At 43.6% G+C, this 20,021-nt stretch overlaps 1 protein-coding gene across 2 annotated transcripts; it reads right to left on the reverse strand.

Moving 5' to 3' along the window:
- Positions 1-3,209: 3,209 nt before the first annotated feature.
- LOC123045099 (eukaryotic translation initiation factor 5A-1) lies at positions 3,210-5,478 on the reverse strand. 2 transcript variants are annotated; one of them, XM_044468034.1, is made up of 6 exons: positions 5,270-5,386; positions 5,004-5,150; positions 3,985-4,107; positions 3,841-3,897; positions 3,682-3,756; positions 3,210-3,593 (listed from the first exon to the last, which is right to left on the reverse strand). In XM_044468034.1, exons 2-6 carry the CDS (start codon positions 5,127-5,129, stop codon positions 3,489-3,491), a joined length of 486 nt encoding a protein of 161 aa, XP_044323969.1. In that variant the 5' UTR covers positions 5,130-5,150; positions 5,270-5,386; the 3' UTR covers positions 3,210-3,488. The 2 variants fall into 2 exon arrangements, with proteins under 2 accessions (XP_044323969.1, XP_044323968.1); XM_044468033.1 differs by having other exon boundaries at positions 3,841-4,107; positions 5,270-5,478.
- Between the last annotated feature and the right edge of the window lie 14,543 nt (positions 5,479-20,021).

Below are 20,021 nucleotides of genomic sequence, written 5' to 3' on the forward strand. Positions count from 1 at the left end.
CATCCAATAACAATGGCGTTCGACAACTCCACCCCAGGAGACATACACTAGAGGGGAGGGGAAGGGGGTGGGTCTTCACGGTGAACCAGAGAGGGATGTGACTGAGCAGGAGCTGGAATTTCTCGACACATGGTAGATGCAACTTGCAACTTGGGAATTATTGGGTGAGATGCAACTTCCCCTCTACACAGGGATGGGGTAGGAGCTTTTTGTTCAGCTCTCGCACCATGGTCAGTTTTCTGAGGAAAGGTATCTATTGAAGATGCTTAGCATGAAAACAAGGACTGGAGAACTGTAGAATCATTTGCTTTGAGTTTGATTAGTACTAGTACTGCAAGCTTCAGTTTATGCCTCAGATGCTCGGAACCATACTCTGAATTTGGATATGTTGGGCCTACCGCACCTGGATTTAGCGCATCTTGAGCACCCATTTACGGCTGATGAAGTGGAGAAGGTGATCAAGAGCATGCCCTTGGATAAAGCTCCGGGACCGGACGGGACCGGAAGGTTTTATGCAACATGTTGGAGCATTATTAAGGAGGATTTTTTATGAAGGCAATGGACAGCTTCTACAAGGGGTATATGAGAGGTTTGGCCGCAATCAATAAGTCTCTCGTCTCGCTCTTGCCCAAGAAGGAGGGAGCACTGGAGGTTGGCGATTTCTGACCAATAAACCTTGTTCACGGGGCCATCAAGATCTTTGAGAAAGTGCTTGCTTGTCGGTTGGTGGAGGATCTACCCAAGCTGGTTGGCAACCATCAGAGTGCGTTTGTAAAGGGCAGATCATTACATGATAATTTCATGCTTGTGCAGAGCATGGCAAGACGGTTGCACACCTTGATGAATTCAACTGTGCTGCTCAAGGTTGACATGTCAAAAGCCTTTGACTCCGTACAATGGCCTTTTCTAATTGAGGTTTTGCATCAGATGGGTTTCGGGCCGAGGTGGAGATCTTGGATATGCGGAATCCTTGCGACATCGACCACCAAGATCATGGTTAATGGTGATCTGGGCGACACGATATACAACTGTAAAGGGCTGCGACAAGGCAACCCCATCTCCTCGATGCTTTTCATCCTAACTATGGAGCCCCTGCAAAGGATGTTCAATGTAGCCATGAGTAGAGGAGTGCTGACACCTCTGGCGCGAGTAGGCATGAGGAAGCGCCTATCCATCTTTGCAGTCGACGTGGTACTGTTTGTCAAGCCAAATCCAATGGATATTGAGGTTTGCAAGTGTATCTTTGAGCTGTTTGGGGAGGCGGCAGGGCTGAGATCAACATGCGCAAATCAGCAGCCGTACCTATCAGATGCTCCGAGGAAGAGATAGCTATGGCATGCAATGAGCTTTAGTGCCCCTTGGGATCGTTCCCAATAAAAATACCTTGGGCTACCATTATCGTTAAGGAAGCAATCAGCGACGCAGCTACAGTACTTGGTTGATCATATGGCAAATAGATTGCCAAAGTGGAAGGCAGCACTTATGCCAAACAGTGGCCGACTAACTCTGATGCAGTCCGTTTTATGCGCCATGCCTATCCATGCTATGATGGCCCTGGATCTCCCTATGAAAACTATCACGGCAATGAACAAGATTTGCCGAGGCTTCTTGTTGTGCAGAAGAGCTGAAGCGAATGGCGGCAATTGTGCGGTTGCATGGGACATGGTGTGTACGCCGAAGTGGGCAGGTGGATTGGGGCTGCCAAACCTAAGATGGATGAATGTCGCCATGCAAGCCCGTTGGCCGTGGCAGACCGATGAGTCAAGGCCTTGGAATGAGTTCCGAATCAAAGTCGCGGACGAAGCAAAAATGTTGTGCCAGGCTGCCATGAGGAGTACAGCGCGGTCGGGACATACAACACTCTTTTGGGAGGACCGATGGTTAGATGGGCAAAGAATTCAGGGGATTGCACCGCGTGTATATGACCTAGTTCCACCTCGAACTTGCAAGATGAGAGTGGTCAGTACATCCATGGAGAACGGGTCTTGGGCGATGGACTTCAACCCCAACTTTGGGTCAGACACCTTGCGTGAATTTCTATCACTTTGGCAAGCGGTTAATGCTTGGGATCCATCTGATGATGAGTCGGATGAGATAACATGGTCATGGGAGGCAAATGGGCGATTCTCAGTGAGCTCTGCGTATGCAACTAGATTTTGGGGGCGGGAGGTACTCCCAACGGCGGACCTGACATGGAAGTCGCGTGCTCCTCTGCAATGCAGATTCTTCACCTAGTTGGCCATGAAAGACAGATGTTGGACCTCGGATCGTTCGTCTTGTGTGAAGAGGAAGAAACAGATGTTGGACCTCGGGTCGTCTGGTGCGAAGAGGAAGAAACGATCAGCTATATAATGCTCGCGTGTGTGTTTGCTCGGGCAATTTGGACGGCAATGTGTTACGTTGATCAGCTATATAATGCTCGCGTGTGTGTTTGCTCGGGCAATTTGGACGGCAATGTGTTACGTTGGGTACACCGGATTGGATCCCCTCTACCCAAGACTCACCGGTGGAATGGGCCATAGACAAGCAAGGATAAAACAATGTGAGCACGGAAGGATCTGCGAACCATCTTTGTGCTTACTTGGTGGGAGTTGTGGAAACATAGAAATGCCATTGTCTCGATGGGAGTTATGGAAATATAGGAATGCCATTGTCTTTAAGGGAGCACGGCTTTCGATCGAGCAGTTGCTAAAAAGTGTGTTATGAGGGTTTGGTTTGGTCCTCCGCTGGACTTTTGAACAGGAATGTAACGCCTTCTTTAGTAGGGTAGAGAGGCCGGTGAGTGGCGAGGAATAGCATGTAAATTATGGTGGAGGCACTCTTTGCCTTTCTTTAATACGGAGTATATGATATGCACACTCTGCATATTCAAGAAAAAGTGTGTACCTTATCCTTACTCGCGAAATCAATATGCCAGTCGCGCTGGAGTTGTTCAACAAACCGGTCGATATACCAACAGTTCACGGTTTGGGTTTCTACACGATGATTAAGATTACGACCAAACGAGGGCCATCTCCTCGGGTGTGGATTCCAACTAGTAAACACATCGTGTATTTTTAGGCACCGGCAATGGCTAACCTCTGGAGAAAATCCACAAACATAGCATCAACCCAGATACATAACTAGCCCAAATGATGACGAAAATTTCTAAACTACTCTTCTCCAACTACAATAGAACTAGAAAATGCAGCAGAGAGTCGAACCACAAATAACCCAAACCAATTCATTCATAGAGATAGGGCGGATGAGCAAACCGGAATCTAAGTTCCAGCAACCACTCAGTTCCAATTCCAAAGGGTATTATAATAGAGATAGATAGATAGATAACAAAGTACTAGCAGCACCTCGAGCATTCGGTGTAAAAAACACACAAATCTGGATCAAACTTGTTTCACCCAACAGATATCTTGATGCCTATGTATGTGTATCTCAAACACCCAGAAGCACTAGATACCAAGTATCGCAGGTAGGCAACCACGCACAGCTGCTTACTTGCCACCACCGATTTCCTTCACAGCGCAGATCTGTTCTTCACCCATGGCGGACATCACAGACAGGATCAGGTCCTTGCCATCAGCAAATCCAGTCTTGATCTGCATTTCACAGAGCAAAGAAACATCAAGAGAGTGACGGGGAGATATGATGTGCAGCATAACAAGTTTCAACAGCTAGAGCACAGACCTGGCCAAGCAGAACATCATCAGTGGGAAGCTTCAGGTCATCCTTAGTGTTGCCACTCTCAGTTAGAAGGCTGACCTGTAGAAAGCCATCACAAAGTTAGAAATAGGAGTACGCTTTGCACATAAATGGAAATGGAAGGACATTGAAAATGAAACATACATATCCATCATCAGTTATGTCAATCAGCTGATAATCTTGGCGGTCAACATGGGGGACCTGAACAAATAACACAACAGAGAAGGCTAAATAAGATCTACTGAACGAAAAGAAACTAACAAAATGAAGCATCTCGGTGTAGCTTACGTCACAGTTGTGGGATGAAGGAACGATATCCTCAAGCTTCTTTCCATTAAAGATGTCAATGGCAACAAAGTGACACTTTGCGTGACCATGCTTCCCAGTCTTGGAGGTGGAGACCTCAACAACCTAGCTCAAAGATTAAACCAAAATGATTCTTCAGAACATGCTGGACCACAAAGCAATTTCTGGTGGCAGGCAGGAATTATTGAGTTTGGAGCAGCAATTAGACAATCAGATGCGCATAGTAAAACAAAGCAACAACAACCCAACAGGAAACACTCGCATAATCAAATGAAACAATATCGGCACAGCTTTAAGGGAGTACCTAGAACTCATCTAGATGAGATATAATTTGGTCTCATTCACTTTGAAAACAAGAACAAATACAACCCACGTCAGCACACACGCATCTTATAGCATCACATCCAATGGCTATAAAAGGTGAATGAGACCAAATTATATCTCATCTAGATGAGTTCTAGCAAAACTGCAGCTTTAAACTGATACAAGAACAACTACTACTGAGTGGTAGTAGCTACATAACCAGAAATAGTTATAGTACTTAAATTAGCATCTGAAACTGAATAAATAGTATGCATCAGCAAACTATGAAAACTACCGACTATGCCGATTACTAATTAAACTGTTCGTAAATTCCCTGTAAAACAGATATAGACTTTAATTAGCACCTTGCCAAATCTAGCAGCGTTAAGATTTACTGAAACAGGATTCCTAAAATTAATTCAGGAGTGAGGACACAGTCGGAGCTAATGAAAAGATCCTAAGGCATAGCGGTGGATATAGGAAATCAAGGTAAATTTGTAGCACCAACAGATATCATGGACCCGTGTATATCCATCCGCATCTACAGCAAAGAATGGTACTTGGACTTGTAGATCTAACAACTTGCAAATCTGCACCCGACTAGCACAGATCACCGCAGCAGATTCCCATACGCATCCATCAACCAACCAGACATAAGAGCTTTCCTATGGTAAGAATAGATCGGAAAAGGCACAGACCTTGCAGGGACGGGCCTTGATGACGATGTGTCCACCCTTGCGGATGGCGCCGGCCTGCTGAGGGTAGGTCTTGGAGGCGCCGGAGTCGGCCTTGGACTCGAAGTGGTGCTCATCGGTGTCCGACATCTCCGACGATCCTCCTGGGTCCTGGAACAAGGAAGCAGCAACGAGGAGGAGGTCAACGAAAACAGGAGGATGAGAAGGGCAAACTCGAAATCGACTGGATTTTCCGGCGGATCTGGATTAGCAAGGGGGGCGCTGCTCACCGGGGGCAAGTGGGGTGGTGGAGACGAGATGCAGCGGCAGCGAGGGGCGGATGGATGGATCCGGAGGCTAGGGTTCTTGGTACGCCTCACCTCCCAGCTTTTTATGCGATGGGGATAGCCGCCGCCGGATAGGGCGTTGCTTATATTGGGCCGTATGTCACATCACTCCGTGCTGGGCCTCCCACCGCTCGATATGGATTTGGTCTACCTTTGGCCCATGAACAAGACATGGAGTACGGGAAATATATTCAGCCCAAGACCCAGAGTGGGCAGTATTATTTTTCGTTTTTCACAGGAGATAAAATAAGGAGCCCTAAAAAAAAAGAGATAAAATAAGGACCCCTAAAAAAAGGAGATAAAATAAGGGAGCATGTGATTCGGAAAAACAAAGCTGGCTGATGGTAGTAAAGAAATAGGCCAGATGTCGTGGACAGATAGATACGAGCGAAGCTTTGCTAGCCGTGGTACGGCGATCATGGCTAGAGCATTGCATTGTGTGCATGAAGACGCAGCGAAATGACTATCTATAATTGTAAAGAGACAAAGGCAGTAGACGTGACAAAGGCGCACCAGTTGCTGTTGTACATAACACAAGATCGACCTGAGTGGCCACCACTCGACTCGAGTGGCATTGTCGGCTCGGAGAGAGGGGGAAAAGGAGCAGGTGGGGTGGCATACCCTCACATGTCACATGCCTCTCCTCTTTCTTCATTTCTTTCATTTTACACATTTTCCTTTTTTATTCATAATAACCCGGGATTCCCCGTTTATAGAAAAACGAGTATTACTTGTTTTTCTAAAACCACGGTTTTCATAAACTGGTTGTAACTTATACTGACATAAAAATAGACAACACATGTACGTAAAAAGAGTCAACTTACATGAAAATTGAAACAGGATGGATCGTATCCAAATAAAAAACTCCCCTACCAATTTTACACTTTCCTAACACAATTTTTTTTCTATAAAATGATTATTCACAAAAAAGTTACTAAAACTGGTTTTACTAAAATTCAGCCATATACTCATTTCTATAAACCTGTAGCTAATATCCGGCATCCAAGCAACCATATAGAGCATCTTCAACGGTTCCTGTACCCATAAAATTACCGTCATTTGGGGAAGTTGGACCAAAAGACTCTCCAACAGTTCCTCGTAAACGCGCGATTCTTTTATAAGATATCGTTAAACTCTTCAAAACTTCCTCTCCATTTACGAGAAGATGGCGCTTCCCATAAAAAGTGCCACGCCAGTCAACCGTCACTGGAGTCTGTTGTGCCGCCCTCGCCGATCACCATTCCCGCCGCCACTAATCACCGCCACGCCATTGACCATCGTCGGTGCACCGCTCGCCCGTCAACCTACCATCATCGGAGTTCGACGTCACCGTTGCACCACCACCAAGATCCACTTTTACGGGAGTTTAATTGAACTGGGAAAACACCTCACCTGCCAAGTTTTCCTAAATTGTACAGACATCCAGTAAAACCACCTTTACGATAAGTTTTTACAACAATTGTCGGAGATGCTCTTAGTTTTAGCAAATCCTTATTTTCCTTATATTTTGATTTTCTAGCGACATTGACCATGTGGTGGTGATGATAGCGCAGTGGAATAAGGTTTTTCCGATCTATCCCTACCTCGACGACAATCCATCAGATGCCCGATGTAGGGCATGTGAGAGTATGTGTCATCCGATTTGTTGCTCTCTTTAGATCTTGACGGTTTGTGTATCGGTAAGGGGATCAATTGGCTGGCTCTTGGTGTCGCAACTTCGCCCGCTTCTTTTGAATTATTCCGTGGCATGGCTCAGTTTTCCCAACCAGTCGGACTGGTGGTGAAGGATTGTAGCCCAAACTAACATGAGTGGCTATTACAGTCTTAAAAGTCTGATATGAGACGAGGGTATGTATGTGCCATTTTGCATTAATGTCATTTAATACAATTTTTAGCTCCAAGAGACACGTACAATCGAAAGAAAGGTACAAATAATATAGCTTTCAATGTAAAAAAAAGAGAGGAAATATTACTGGTAGTCATAGAACTTGCACCGGATGTTCAGTTTGGTGGTAAAACTTGTAAAATACGGATTTACGGTCATCAAACTTGTTGTTTGGTGCAAATACGGTGTTTTCTACTGTATCCGGGCGTACACTCTGCCTACATGGCATGCCAGCGTGGCAGCGGCCCGCGTGTTAGTGGCTAGGAGTAAAAATTTCCAGTTAACTCCCTAGATTATTTTAATTATGCAAAAAAGCCTAAGTGAGACCCACGTGTCAGTCCAATAGTATAAGCAAAAAATGATAAAATATCACTATAATTTCCAAGCTCCCGGGAATTGGAGGCCTGAGAGCGGTTGAGCGTTTTTTTACGAGGTGGACCCCTATGGTCAATGGGTTCTGAGCTGGTCAAACATTTGCTTTGTATCCCTCCTTAAGAAAATTCATGAATACATGCGTACTCCTCTGGTCCTTTTTTATTTTGCGTATTAGATTTGTATAAAGTCAAATTCTACATCTACAGTATCAAATATACATACTATGAAACTAGATTTCTTAATGAATTTAACCATATTGATTTGGTATTGTGATTGTTATTATTATTTTCTATAAGTTTGGTCAAAGTAGACCGGAGGGAGTAGGAGGCAAATCGCAAAGTGGCAACGTCCTTCTCTGATTTCCTTACGCGCCACCTCAAAAGTAAAATTCAAGGTTGGTTTCCCTCCGCTTTCTTTATTTACGCCGGCGCCGCTCCCTCTCGTGTGCTCCAGTATCCTCTGCGTTGTTGTCGTTGCTCTGCTGCTAATCCTTGATCTGGAGCGATGTTGATGTTGGTCGAGCAACTGTCTCCCCATTATCCCATTACTCAACTCCGAGTTCACTTGCTCGACCATCATGAGGTTTGGATTCAAGGGTCTCTTCCCTTCTCATCCCAACTGGAAGTGGCCGGTTTGCGTTGGAGTTTAGATGAGGAATCATTTGTTCAAGCTGCAGCACGGCCTGATTCCTCGGCGGGAGGGACTAAAGGCATGATTCTGGTGGCCAAGGAGTTTGGTTCACTGCCATGGCCGGACGCTATGGGGCGCAACAGAGGAGGGCCATGTCTTCAACGAGGGTGTAACCACGCGATCGAGGGCGGGGATCGCCGGTGGGCGAGCTTTGCCCGCGGACATGTGGAGCTGGAGATGGGCTCGGGAGACACCACGAGAGCGAGATGGACTGGCTGGCAGTGGAGGAGGCAGGGACTCCCACGACAGCAGCGACGACAAGCTTCGTGGGCTCCCCGACCTCGCTGGCAAGATATCGGTATGTGACTCAATGAAAAATGAAGAAACACGTCAAATATCCTAACAAATAAACAAACAACGCGAAATATCTACAATACAAGTATGGAAAATACACTCCGTTTATAAAAAACGGCGCAGCAAGGCGCGCGTCATCCACTAGTATCGTTTGAAGGCGTCTGGATTCGAGCCAACGAAGGTGTGCACACCAGGTGAACCAACAAAGCAACGGCATTACTTGTGTAGATGGATAACTACGCTATTCGACTAGAAACCTGGGCCTGCCAGCTCAAATGGACTATGATCAGTAGAGCCATTTTGCACCTTTGATTTTTTTTAGAAATTTGTAGATAGCATGTAAATTATGATCTCCGTCAGAAAATTAATGTTTACTTATTCGTGTTATAAATATTGTTAATACAGAAAACTTACTTCCAAAACTGTCCATGTATTATATTAAAAATATTTATATATTTGAAACAAAATTTACCAATTATGAAAAATGTTTAGTTTAGAATAAAAAATATTTGTAAAAACTACAATTCCAAAATATTATTTTAATTACACAAAAGTTTCAATAATTATATGCACATTTGTATAGTTCAATTTCCATGTAATTACATACTCATACTTGAAATTGTTGATATGAATATTCAATTGTGTCTAATTTAATACACAAGTTTATATTTAAATGTTTTCATTTACTAATCATCGTTTGTATGTATACTATTTTAACATACAAATATTTGAACATAGTTTTATTACATACGTTTTACTAGTTATTTTTTATATAATACTCAGGCTTATATGCTCTATATTAAAAGGTTGATTTACTAATCATCTTTTGTATGCATAGACAATAGAGCGTGAAGGGTGTCTTTGGTCGCGCCCCTCGTGGGTTCGAGACCTAGCGACTCCCTTATTTTTATGTTAAAACATTTGCTCATCTATGAGGAGTACAATTTTTGTATAATATTTTTAGTTATAATTTTACAAATATTTGGATTAATTTATATTGTACAAACATTTTTGTAATCCATAAATATATTTTTACTAGATCATAATTTACATGCAAAATTCTAGAAAAAAACGAAGGTGCAAATGGTCTCCGCTGATTATAACCCATTCGAGTTGGGAGGCCCGGCTGTTCTGAATGAAGAGTTATCTCTACTGTCTGCGGTCGTGATGGTTGGGCGGTAAGTGGTTCGTTCGTCTCCTTCTCCCCCTTCGCTCCCTCCCGCACACATGTAGGTGGCCCAGAAAATCCTCTCACACGATCCTCTCAATAACTGCAGAATATCCTTCCTCAATTCTTGCTTTCCTTCCGCAAGACCATGGTCCCTTCACCCCTCCTCCCTCCCGCAGCTCCCTCAGATTTTTCTTCCGCCACACCTCTCCTCTTCCGGCCTCTACCAAGGTTCCTCCGCTTCGTGTCCCTAGGAATCAGAGGCGGCGACCGAGGTAGTCACATCGAGGAGCTGTAATTGGGAGAAGTTGGATATTCCTGCAACAAAAATCCTTGGATCTCTCTTGCACACGCCAATGGCATCGGTGGAAACTGGTGAGAGGCAGGTAGGATTGACGTTGGAGTCCAGGGCCATCGTCTCATAGGTCATCTTTGACATGGACAATCTTACCTTATAAACGGTTGTTGCGACGTAATTCTCCTTGTCAAACCTTATTTTGCTGCCTTTCTTCTTGACCTTATCCAGATGCGGCGGAATGTGAGGCCTACGACAGGATCAAGAGGATGGATCTCGAGGACGGGCGGGCGGCGACCGTCATGGAAAGAGGAGCATGTACCTCATGGAGTCAAAGCTGGTCTGGGATAGTGTGGCAACGTCCGACCATGGCGGGGAGACGGAGGCCGCGTGAATGCATGTGTGCCTGACTGCGTGCTCGCAAGGTGTCGCGACGTTGATAGCCTGGGGCTCGATACCAAGGCGCTCCGCTTCCTGGCGCACATGTTCGTGTTCAACGGCCATAGAGGTGCACGGGTACTGGAAACACCTTGCGACGCCTTTGGTTCGAGCAGAGGTAACGTATTCAGTATTGTAATGAGAATACACTGTATTAAATCAGGGACGAGCGAATACGTGATATGCTTGGTTCACGCAAGGGAAGAGGAAATAATAGCACCACTGACGGCCATGTAGAATATGCCCGCTGAGGGACGACGGCTTGCGATGAGAAACGAGACCAGCATCTTCTCGCAGCGGCGCTACTGCTCATGGCAGCGCTGGTGACAGGAGATCGGCAGTGCTGCTGCTCTAGAGGAGATGGCGAACTGATATGACGGCATTGCTGCTCATGGAGGCGGCGAACTGATACGACGGTGCTGCTTCTCATGGTGCAGGAGGATCACCGTTGGTTCTACTCATGGTGGAGGTGGTTCTGCTCATGGTGGAGGTGGCTGGAGCAGTGGCGCTGCTGCTACCTGGTTCGTTGGTGAAGAAAACGATCCGAAAGAGCGAAGGTTGTTATTCCACACCAGGTTGTACCGGGTGTTTTCAGTTCTGTGAAGAATAGTTTGCGATTCTGTAAATGTGATCAGAAGAGAAGGCGGTGTTGGGGAACGCAGTAATTTCAAAAAAAATCCTACGATCACGCAAGATCTATCTAGGAGATGCATAGCAACGAGAGGGGAGAGTGTTGTCCATGTACCCTCGTAGACCGAAAGTGGAAGCGTTATGACAACGCGGTTGATGTAGTCGTACGTCTTCACGATCCGACCAATCCTAGCGCCGAAGGTACGGCACCTCCGTGATCTGCACACGTTCAACTCAGTGATGTCCCACAAACTCTAGATCCAGCTGCGGTCGAGGTAGAGTTTCGTCAGCACGACGGCGTGATGACGGTGATGATGAAGCTACGGGTGCAGGGCTTCGCCTAAGCGCTGCAACGATATGACCGAGGTGGAAATCTGTGGAGGGGGCACCGCACAGGGCTAAACAATCAACTTGTGTGTCTATGGGGTGCCCCCCTCCCCCGTATATAAAGGAGTGGAGGAGGGCGAGGGCCAGCCCTCTCATGGCGCGCCCAAGGGGGGAGTCCTACTCCCGGTGGGAGTAGGATTCCCCCTTCCCTAGTTGGAGTAGGAGAGGAAGGAAGGGGATAGAGAGGGAAGAAAAGGGGGGGCACCCAATTCGGATTGGGCTTGGGGGGGAGCCCTCCACCTGGCCGCCTCCTCCTCTCTCTCCCACTAAGGCCCAATAAGGCCCATACACTCCCAGGGGGTTCCGGTAACCCCCGTGTACTCTAGTAAATGCCCGAACTCACCCGGAACCATTCCGATGTCCAAATATTGTCTTCCAATATATCGATCTTTATGTCCAAACATTGTGAGATCTGATAGAGATAGTATGATAAGATAAATATATTTTTGGTATTTTATAATATAGATGCAAAAAGTAAAGATGCAAATAAAAGTAGATTGAAAGCTTATATGATAAAAGATAGACCCGGAGGCCATAGGTTTCACTAGTGGCTTCTCTCAAGATAGCATAAGTATTACGGTGGGTGAACAAATTACTGTCGAGCAATTGATAGAAAAGCGAATAATTATGAGATTATCTAGGCATGATCATGTATATAGGCATCACGTCCGCGACAAGTAGATCGACTCCTACCTGCATCTACTACTATTACTCCACACATCGACCGACTCCTGCCTGCATCTAGAGTATTAAGTTCATAAAGAACAGAGTAACACATTAAGAAAGATGACATGATGTAGGGGGATAAACTCAAGCAATATGATATAAACCCCATCTTTTTATCCTCGATGGCAACAATACAATACGTGCCTTGCAACCCTTTCTATCGCTGGGTAAGGACACCACAAGATTGAACCCAAAGCTAAGCACTTCTCCCATGGCAAGAAAGATCAATCTAGTAGGCAAAACTAAACTGATAATTTGAAGAGACTTGCAAAGATAGCTCAATCATACATAAAAGAATTCAGAGGAGATTCAAATATTTCTCATAGATAAACTTGATCATAAACCCACAATTCATCGGATCTCGACAAACACACCGCAAAAAGAGTTTACATCGAATAGATCTCCACAAGAGAGGGGGAGAACATTGTATTGAGATCCAAAAAGAGAGAAGAGGCCATCTAGCTAATAACTATGGACCCGAAGGTCTATGGTAAACTACTCACAACTCATCGGAGGGGCTATGGTGTTGATGTAGAAGCCCTCCATGGTCGATTCCCGTTATACCTTCGGGTTCTTTACGTTTACCTTCATACTCGGAAATTTTTAGATCTAAAGAATCCAACCGCTTATTGCAAAGAGTAATCAACATATTCATGCGGTGAAGATTTCCGCTAACACTTTTAAGTGGCTCAAGAGATTTTTGTAAATTTTTTGTTACTTCACAAATCTTTTCAAACACTTGTGTTTCTTCTTGGGTAGGATGTGATCCTCCCTTTTGAGGTAGTGTTCTCACTATTCCCTCTATAATTTCATGAGCAATACTAGGGTCAATTTCAATAAGATTTCCTTTGGCAATGCAACCCAAGAGTTGTCTATGCGTCATATTTAACCCAACATAAAAATTGCGAAGGAGAATTCTAAAGTTCACCTCTAGGGTCCATTTGCGATAAGATCCCATCATCCTGTACCAAGCATCTTTTAAGTTTTCTCATTGCCTTTGCTTGAAGTGAAGAACTTCAAACTCGTGAGACATAGGAGCGGATAAGGAACTAGACATAACGACTAGCAAACAAAAAGGCAAGCGAAAGAGAGAAGAAGATTGGGAAAGAGAGGACGAATAAAACAACAAGGGTGAAGTGGGGGAGAGGAAAACGAGAGGCAAATGGCAAATAATGTAAATGCGAGGGAGATGACTACTTGGTATGTCTTGACTTGAGCGAAGACCTCCCCGGCAACGGCGCCAGAAATCCTTCTTTCTACGTCTTGAGCTTGCGTTGGTTTTCCTTGAAGAGGAAAGGGTGATGCAACAATAGTAGCGTAAGTATTTCCCTCAGTTTTTGAGAACCAAGGTATCAATCCAGTAGGAGGCTCCTCAAAAGTCCCACGCACCTACACAAACAGACAAAGAACTCGCAACCAACGCAATAAAGGGGGTTGTCAATCCCTTCACGGCCACTTGCGAAAGTGAAATCTGATAGAGATAGTATGTTAGGATAAATATATTTTTGGTATTTTATAATATAGATGCAAAAAGTAAAGATGCAAATAAAAGTAGATTGAAAGCTTATATGATAAAAGATAGACTCGGAGGCCATAGGTTTCACTAGTGGCTTCTCTCAAGATAGCATAAGTATTTCGGTGGGTGAACAAATTACTGTCGAGCAATTGATAGAAAAGCGAATAATTATGAGATTATCTAGGCATGATCATGTATATAGGCATCACGTTCGCGACAAGTAGATCGACTCCTGCCTGCATCTACTACTATTACTCCACACATCGACCGACTCCTGCCTGCATCTAGAGTATTAAGTTCATAAAGAATAGAGTAACGCATTAAGAAAGATGACATGATGTAGAGGGATAAACTCAAGCAATATGATATAAACCCCATCTTTTTATCCTCGATGGCAACAATACAATACGTGCCTTGCAGCCCTTTCTGTCACTGGGTAAGGATACGGCAAGATTGAACCCAAAGCTAAGCACTTCTCCCATGGCAAGAAAGATCAATCTAGTAGGCCAAACCAAACTAATAATTCGAAGAGACTTGCAAAGATAACTCAATCATACATAAAAGAATTCAGAGGAGATTCAAATATTTCTCATAGATAAACTTGATCATAAACCCACTATTCATCGGATCTCGACAAACACACCGCAAAAAGAGTTTACATCGAATAGATCTCCATAAGAGAGGGGGAGAACATTGTATTGAGATCCAAAAAGAGAGAAGAAGCCATCTAGCTAATAACTATGGACCCGAAGGTCTGTGGTAAACTACTCACAACTCATCGGAGGGGCTATGGTGTTGATGTAGAAGCCCTCCGTGGTTGATTCCCGTTATACCTTCGGGTTCTTTACGTTTCCCTTCATACTCGGAAATTTTTAGATCTAAAGAATCCAACCGCTTATTGCAAAGAGTAATCAACATATTCATGCGGTGAAGATTTCCGCTAACACTTTTAAGTGGCTCAAGAGATTTTTGTAAATTTTTTGTTACTTCGCAAATCTTTTCAAACACTTGTGTTTCTTTTTGGGTAGGATGTGATCCTCCCTTTTGAGGTAGTGTTCTCACTATTCCCTCTATAATTTCATGAGCAATACTAGGGTCAATTTCAATAAGATTTCCTTTGGCAATGCAACCCAAGAGTTGTCTATGCGTCATATTTAACCCAACATAAAAATTGCGAAGGAGAATTCTAAAGTTCACCTCTAGGGTGCATTTGCGATAAGATCCCATCATCCTGTACCAAGCATCTTTTAAGTTTTCTCCTTGCCTTTGCTTGAAGTGAAGAACTTCAAACTCGTGAGACATAGGAGCGGATAAGGAACTAGACATAACGACTAGCAAACAAAAAGGCAAGCGAAAGAGAGAAGAAGATTGGGAAAGAGAGGACGAATAAAACAGCAAGGGTGAAGTGGGGGAGAGGAAAACGAGAGGCAAATGGCAAATAATGTAAATGCGAGGGAGATGAGTACTTGGTATGTCTTGACTTGAGCGAAGACCTCCCCGGCAACGGCGCCAGAAATCCTTCTTGCTACGTCTTGAGCTTGCGTTGCTTTTCCTTGAAGAGGAAAGGGTGATGCAGCAATAGTAGCGTAAGTATTTCCCTCAGTTTTTGAGAACCAAGGTATCAATCCAGTAGGAGGCTCCTCAAAAGTCCCACACACCTACACAAACAAACAAAGAACTCGCAACCAACACAATAAAGGGGCTGTCAATCCCTTCACGACCACTTGCGAAAGTGAGATCTGATAGAGATAGTATGATAAGATAAATATATTTTTGGTATTTTATAATATAGATGCAAAAAGTAAAGATGCAAATAAAAGTAGATTGAAAGCTTATATGATAAAAGATAGACTCGGAGGCCATAGGTTTCACTAGTGGCTTCTCTCAAGATAGCATAAGTATTCCGATGGGTGAACAAATTACTGTCGAGCAATTGATAGAAAAGCGAATAATTATGAGATTATCTAGGCATGATCATGTATATAGGCATCACGTCCGCGACAAGTAGATCGACTCCTGCCTGCATCTACTACTATTACTCCACACATCGACCGACTCCTGCCTGCATCTAGAGTATTAAGTTCATAAAGAATAGAGTAACACATTAAGAAAGATGGCATGATGTAGAGGGATAAACTCAAGCAATATGATATAAACCCCATCTTTTTATCCTCGATGGCAACAATACAATACGTGCCTTGCAGCCCTTTCTGTCACTGGGTAAGGATACGACAAGATTGAACCCAAAGCTAAGCACTTCTCCCATGGCAAGAAAGATCAATCTAGTAGGCCAAACCAAACTAATAATTCGAAGAGACTTGCAAAGATAACTCAATCATACATAAAAGAATTCAGAGGAGATTCAAATATTTCTCATAGATAAACTTGATCATAAACCCACTATTCATCGGATCTTGACAAACACACCACAAAAAGAGTTTACATCGAATAGGTCTCCACAAGAGAGGGGGAGAACATTGTATTGAGATCCAAAAAGAGAGAAGAAGCCATCTAGCTAATAACTATGGACCCGAAGGTCTGTGGTAAACTACTCACAACTCATCGGAGGGGCTATGGTGTTGATGTAGAAGCCCTCCGTGGTCGATTCCCCCTCCGGCGGAGCACTGGCGAAGGCTCCAAGATGGGATCTCACGGATACAGAAGGTTACGGCGGTGGAAATTGTGCTTCGTTGGCTCCCTGGATATTTTCGGGGTTCGTAGGTATATATAGGAGGACGAAGTACGTCGGTGGCTGCCTGTGGGGCCCAGGAAATAGGGGCGCGCCCAGAGGGGGTGGGCACGCCCTCCTGTCTCTTGGCCGCCTCGCAAGCTTCTTGACTTGCACTCCAAGTTCTCCGGATCATGTTCATTCCAAAAATCACGCTCCCAAAGGTTTCATTCTGTTTGGACTCCGTTTGATATTCCTTTTCTTCGAAATACTGAAATAGGCAAAAAAACAGCAATACGGGCTGGGCCTCCGGTTAGTAGGTTAGTCCCAAAAATGATATAAATGTGTAAAATAAAGCCCATAAACATCCGAAAGGGGTAATATAATAGCATGGAACAATAAAAAATTATAGATACGTTAGAGACGTATCAATATTCTATGAAGATCTTTATCAGTCAAACCGCATAACAACATAATTGTTCCCTTTGTCATCGATATGTTACTTGCCCGAGATTCGATCGTTGGTATCTGAATACCTAGTTCAATCTTGTTACCGGCAAGTCTATTTACTCGTTCCGTAATGCATCATCCCGTAACTAACTCATTAGTCACATTGCTTGCAGGGCTTATAGTGATGTGCATTACCGAGAGGGACCAGAGATATTTCTCCGAAACACGGAGTGACAAATCCTAATCTCGATCTATGCCAACCCAACAAACACCTTCGGAGACACCTGTAGAGCACCTTTATAATCACCCATTTACATTGTGATGTTTGGTAGCACACAAAGTGTTCCTCCGTTATTCGGTAGTTGCATAATCTCATAGTGTGAGGAACTTGTATAAGTCATGAAGAAAGCAGTAGCAATGAAACTAACACGATCATAATGCTAAGCTAATGGATGGGTCATGTCCATCACATCAGTCTCCTAATGGTGTGATCCTGTTTATCAAATGATAACACATGTCTATGGTTAGGAAACATAACCATCTTTGATTAACGAGCTAGTCAAGTAGCGACATACTAGGGACTATAGGTTTTGTCTATGTATTCACACATGTACTAAGTTTCCGGTTAATACAATTCTAGCATGAATAATAAACATTTATCATGAATTAAGGAAATAAACAATAACTTTGTTATTGCCTCTAGGGCATATTTCCTTCAGTCTCCCACTTGCACTAGACTCAATAATCTAGATTACATAGTAATGATTCTAACACCCATGGAGCTTTGGTGTTGATCATGTTTTGCTCATGGAAGAGGCTTAGTCAATGGGTCGGCAACATTCAGATCCGTGTGTATCTGGCAAATCTCTATGTCCCCTTTCGACACTTGATGATGGATGGAATTGAAGCATCTCTTAATGTGCTTGGTTCTCTTGTGAAATCTGGATTCCTTTGCCAAGACAATTGCACCAGTATTGTCACAAAAGATTTTCATTGGACCCGATGCACTAGGTATGACACCTAGATCAGATATGAACTCCTTCATCCAAACTCCTTCATTCGCTGCTTCCGAAGCAGCAATGTACTCCGCTTCACACGTACATCCCGCCACGACGCTCTACTTGGAACTGCACCAACTGATAGCTCCTCCATTCAATAAAAATTTGTATTCGGTTTGCGACTTAGAGTCATCCGGATCAGTGTCAAAGCTTGCATCGACGTAACCGTTTACAACGAGCTCTTTTTCACCTCCATAAACGAGAAACATATCCTTAGTCCTTTTCAGGTATTTCAGGATGTTCTTGACCGCTGTCCAGTGCTCCACTCCGGGATTACTTTGGTACCTCCCTGCTATGCTTATAGCAAGACATACATCAGGTTTGGTACACAACATTGCATACATGATAGAACCTATGGATGAAGCATAGGGAATGACTTTCATTTTCTCTCTATCTTCTGCTATGGTCGGGCATTGAGTCTGACTCAACTTCACACCTTGTAATATAGGCAAGAACCCTTCTTTGACTGATCCATTTTGAACTTCTTCAAAACTTTATCAAGGTATGTGCTTTTTGAAAGTCCAATTAAGCATCTTGATCTATCTCTATAGATCTTGATGCCCAATATGTAAGTAGCTTCTCCGAGGTCTTTCATAGAAAAACTCTTATTCAGGTATTCCTTTATGCTATCCAGAAATTCTATATCATTTCCAATCAACAATATGTCATCTACATATAAGATTAAAAATGCTACAGAGGTCCCACTCACTTTCTTGTAAATATAGGCTTCTCCAAAAGTCTGTATAAAACCATATGCTTTGATCACACTATGAAAGCATTTATTCCAACTCCGAGAGGCTTGCACCAGTCCATAAATGGATCGCTGGAGCTTGCACACTTTGTTAGCACCCTTTGGATAGACAAAACCTTCCGGTTGCATCATATACAACTCTTCTTCCAGATTTCCATTCAAGAATGCAATTTTGACATCCATTTGCCAAATTTCATAATCATAAAATGCAGCAATTGCTAACATGATTCGGACAGACTTAAGCATCGCTATGGGTGAGAAAGTCTCATCATAGTCAACTCTTTGAACTTGTCAAAAACCTTTCCAACAAGACGAGCTTTGTAAACAGTAACATTACCATCTGTGTCGGTCTTCTTCTTAAAGATCCATTTATTTTCTATGGCTTGCCGATCATCGGGCAAGTCCACCAAAGTCCACACTTTGTTCTCATACATGGACCCCGTCTCAGATTTCATGGCTTCAAGCCATTTCATGGAATCTGGGCTCATCATCGCTTCCTCATAGTTCGTAGGTTCATCATGGTCTAGCAACATGACTTCGAGAACAGGATTACTATACCACTCTGGTGCGGATCCTACTCTAGAAGACCTAAGAAGTTCGGTAGTAACTTGATCTGAAGCTTCATGATCATCATCATTAGCTTCCTCACTAGTTGGTGTAGGAATCACCAGAACTGATTTCTATGATGAACTACTTTCTAATAAGGGAGAAGGTACAGTTACCTCATCAAGTTCTACTTTCCTCCCACTCACTTGTTTTGAGACAAACTCCTTCTCTAGAAAGGACCCATTCTTAGCAACAAAGATTTTGCCTTCGGATCTGTGATAGAAGGTGTACCTAACAGTTTCCTTTGGGTATCCTATGAAGACGCACTTCTCCGATTTGGGTTCAAGCTTATCAGGTTGAAGCTTTTTCACATAAGCATCGCAGCCCCAAACTTTAAGAAATGACAACTTTGGTTTCTTGCCAAACCATAGTTCATAAGGCGTCGTCTCAACGGATTTTGATGGTGCCCTATTTAAAGTGAATGCAACCGTCTCTAGAGCATAACCCCAAAACAACAGCGGTAAATCAGTAAGAGACATCATAGATTGCACCATATCTAATAAAGTACGGTTACAACATTCGGATACACCATTTTGCTGTGGTGTTCCAGGTGGCGTTAATTGTGAAACCATCCCATGTTGTTTCAAATGAAGACCAAACTCGTAACTCAAATATTCTCCTCCACGATCAGATCGTAGAAACTTTATTTTATTGTTACGATGATTTTCCACTTCACTCTGAAATTCTTTGAACTTTTCAAATGTTTCAAACTTATGCTTCATTAGGTAGATATAACCATATCTGCTCAAATCATCTGT

This window comes from Triticum aestivum, chromosome 2B (assembly GCF_018294505.1).
Source record: "Triticum aestivum cultivar Chinese Spring chromosome 2B, IWGSC CS RefSeq v2.1, whole genome shotgun sequence".
Lineage (NCBI taxonomy): Eukaryota > Viridiplantae > Streptophyta > Magnoliopsida > Poales > Poaceae > Triticum > Triticum aestivum.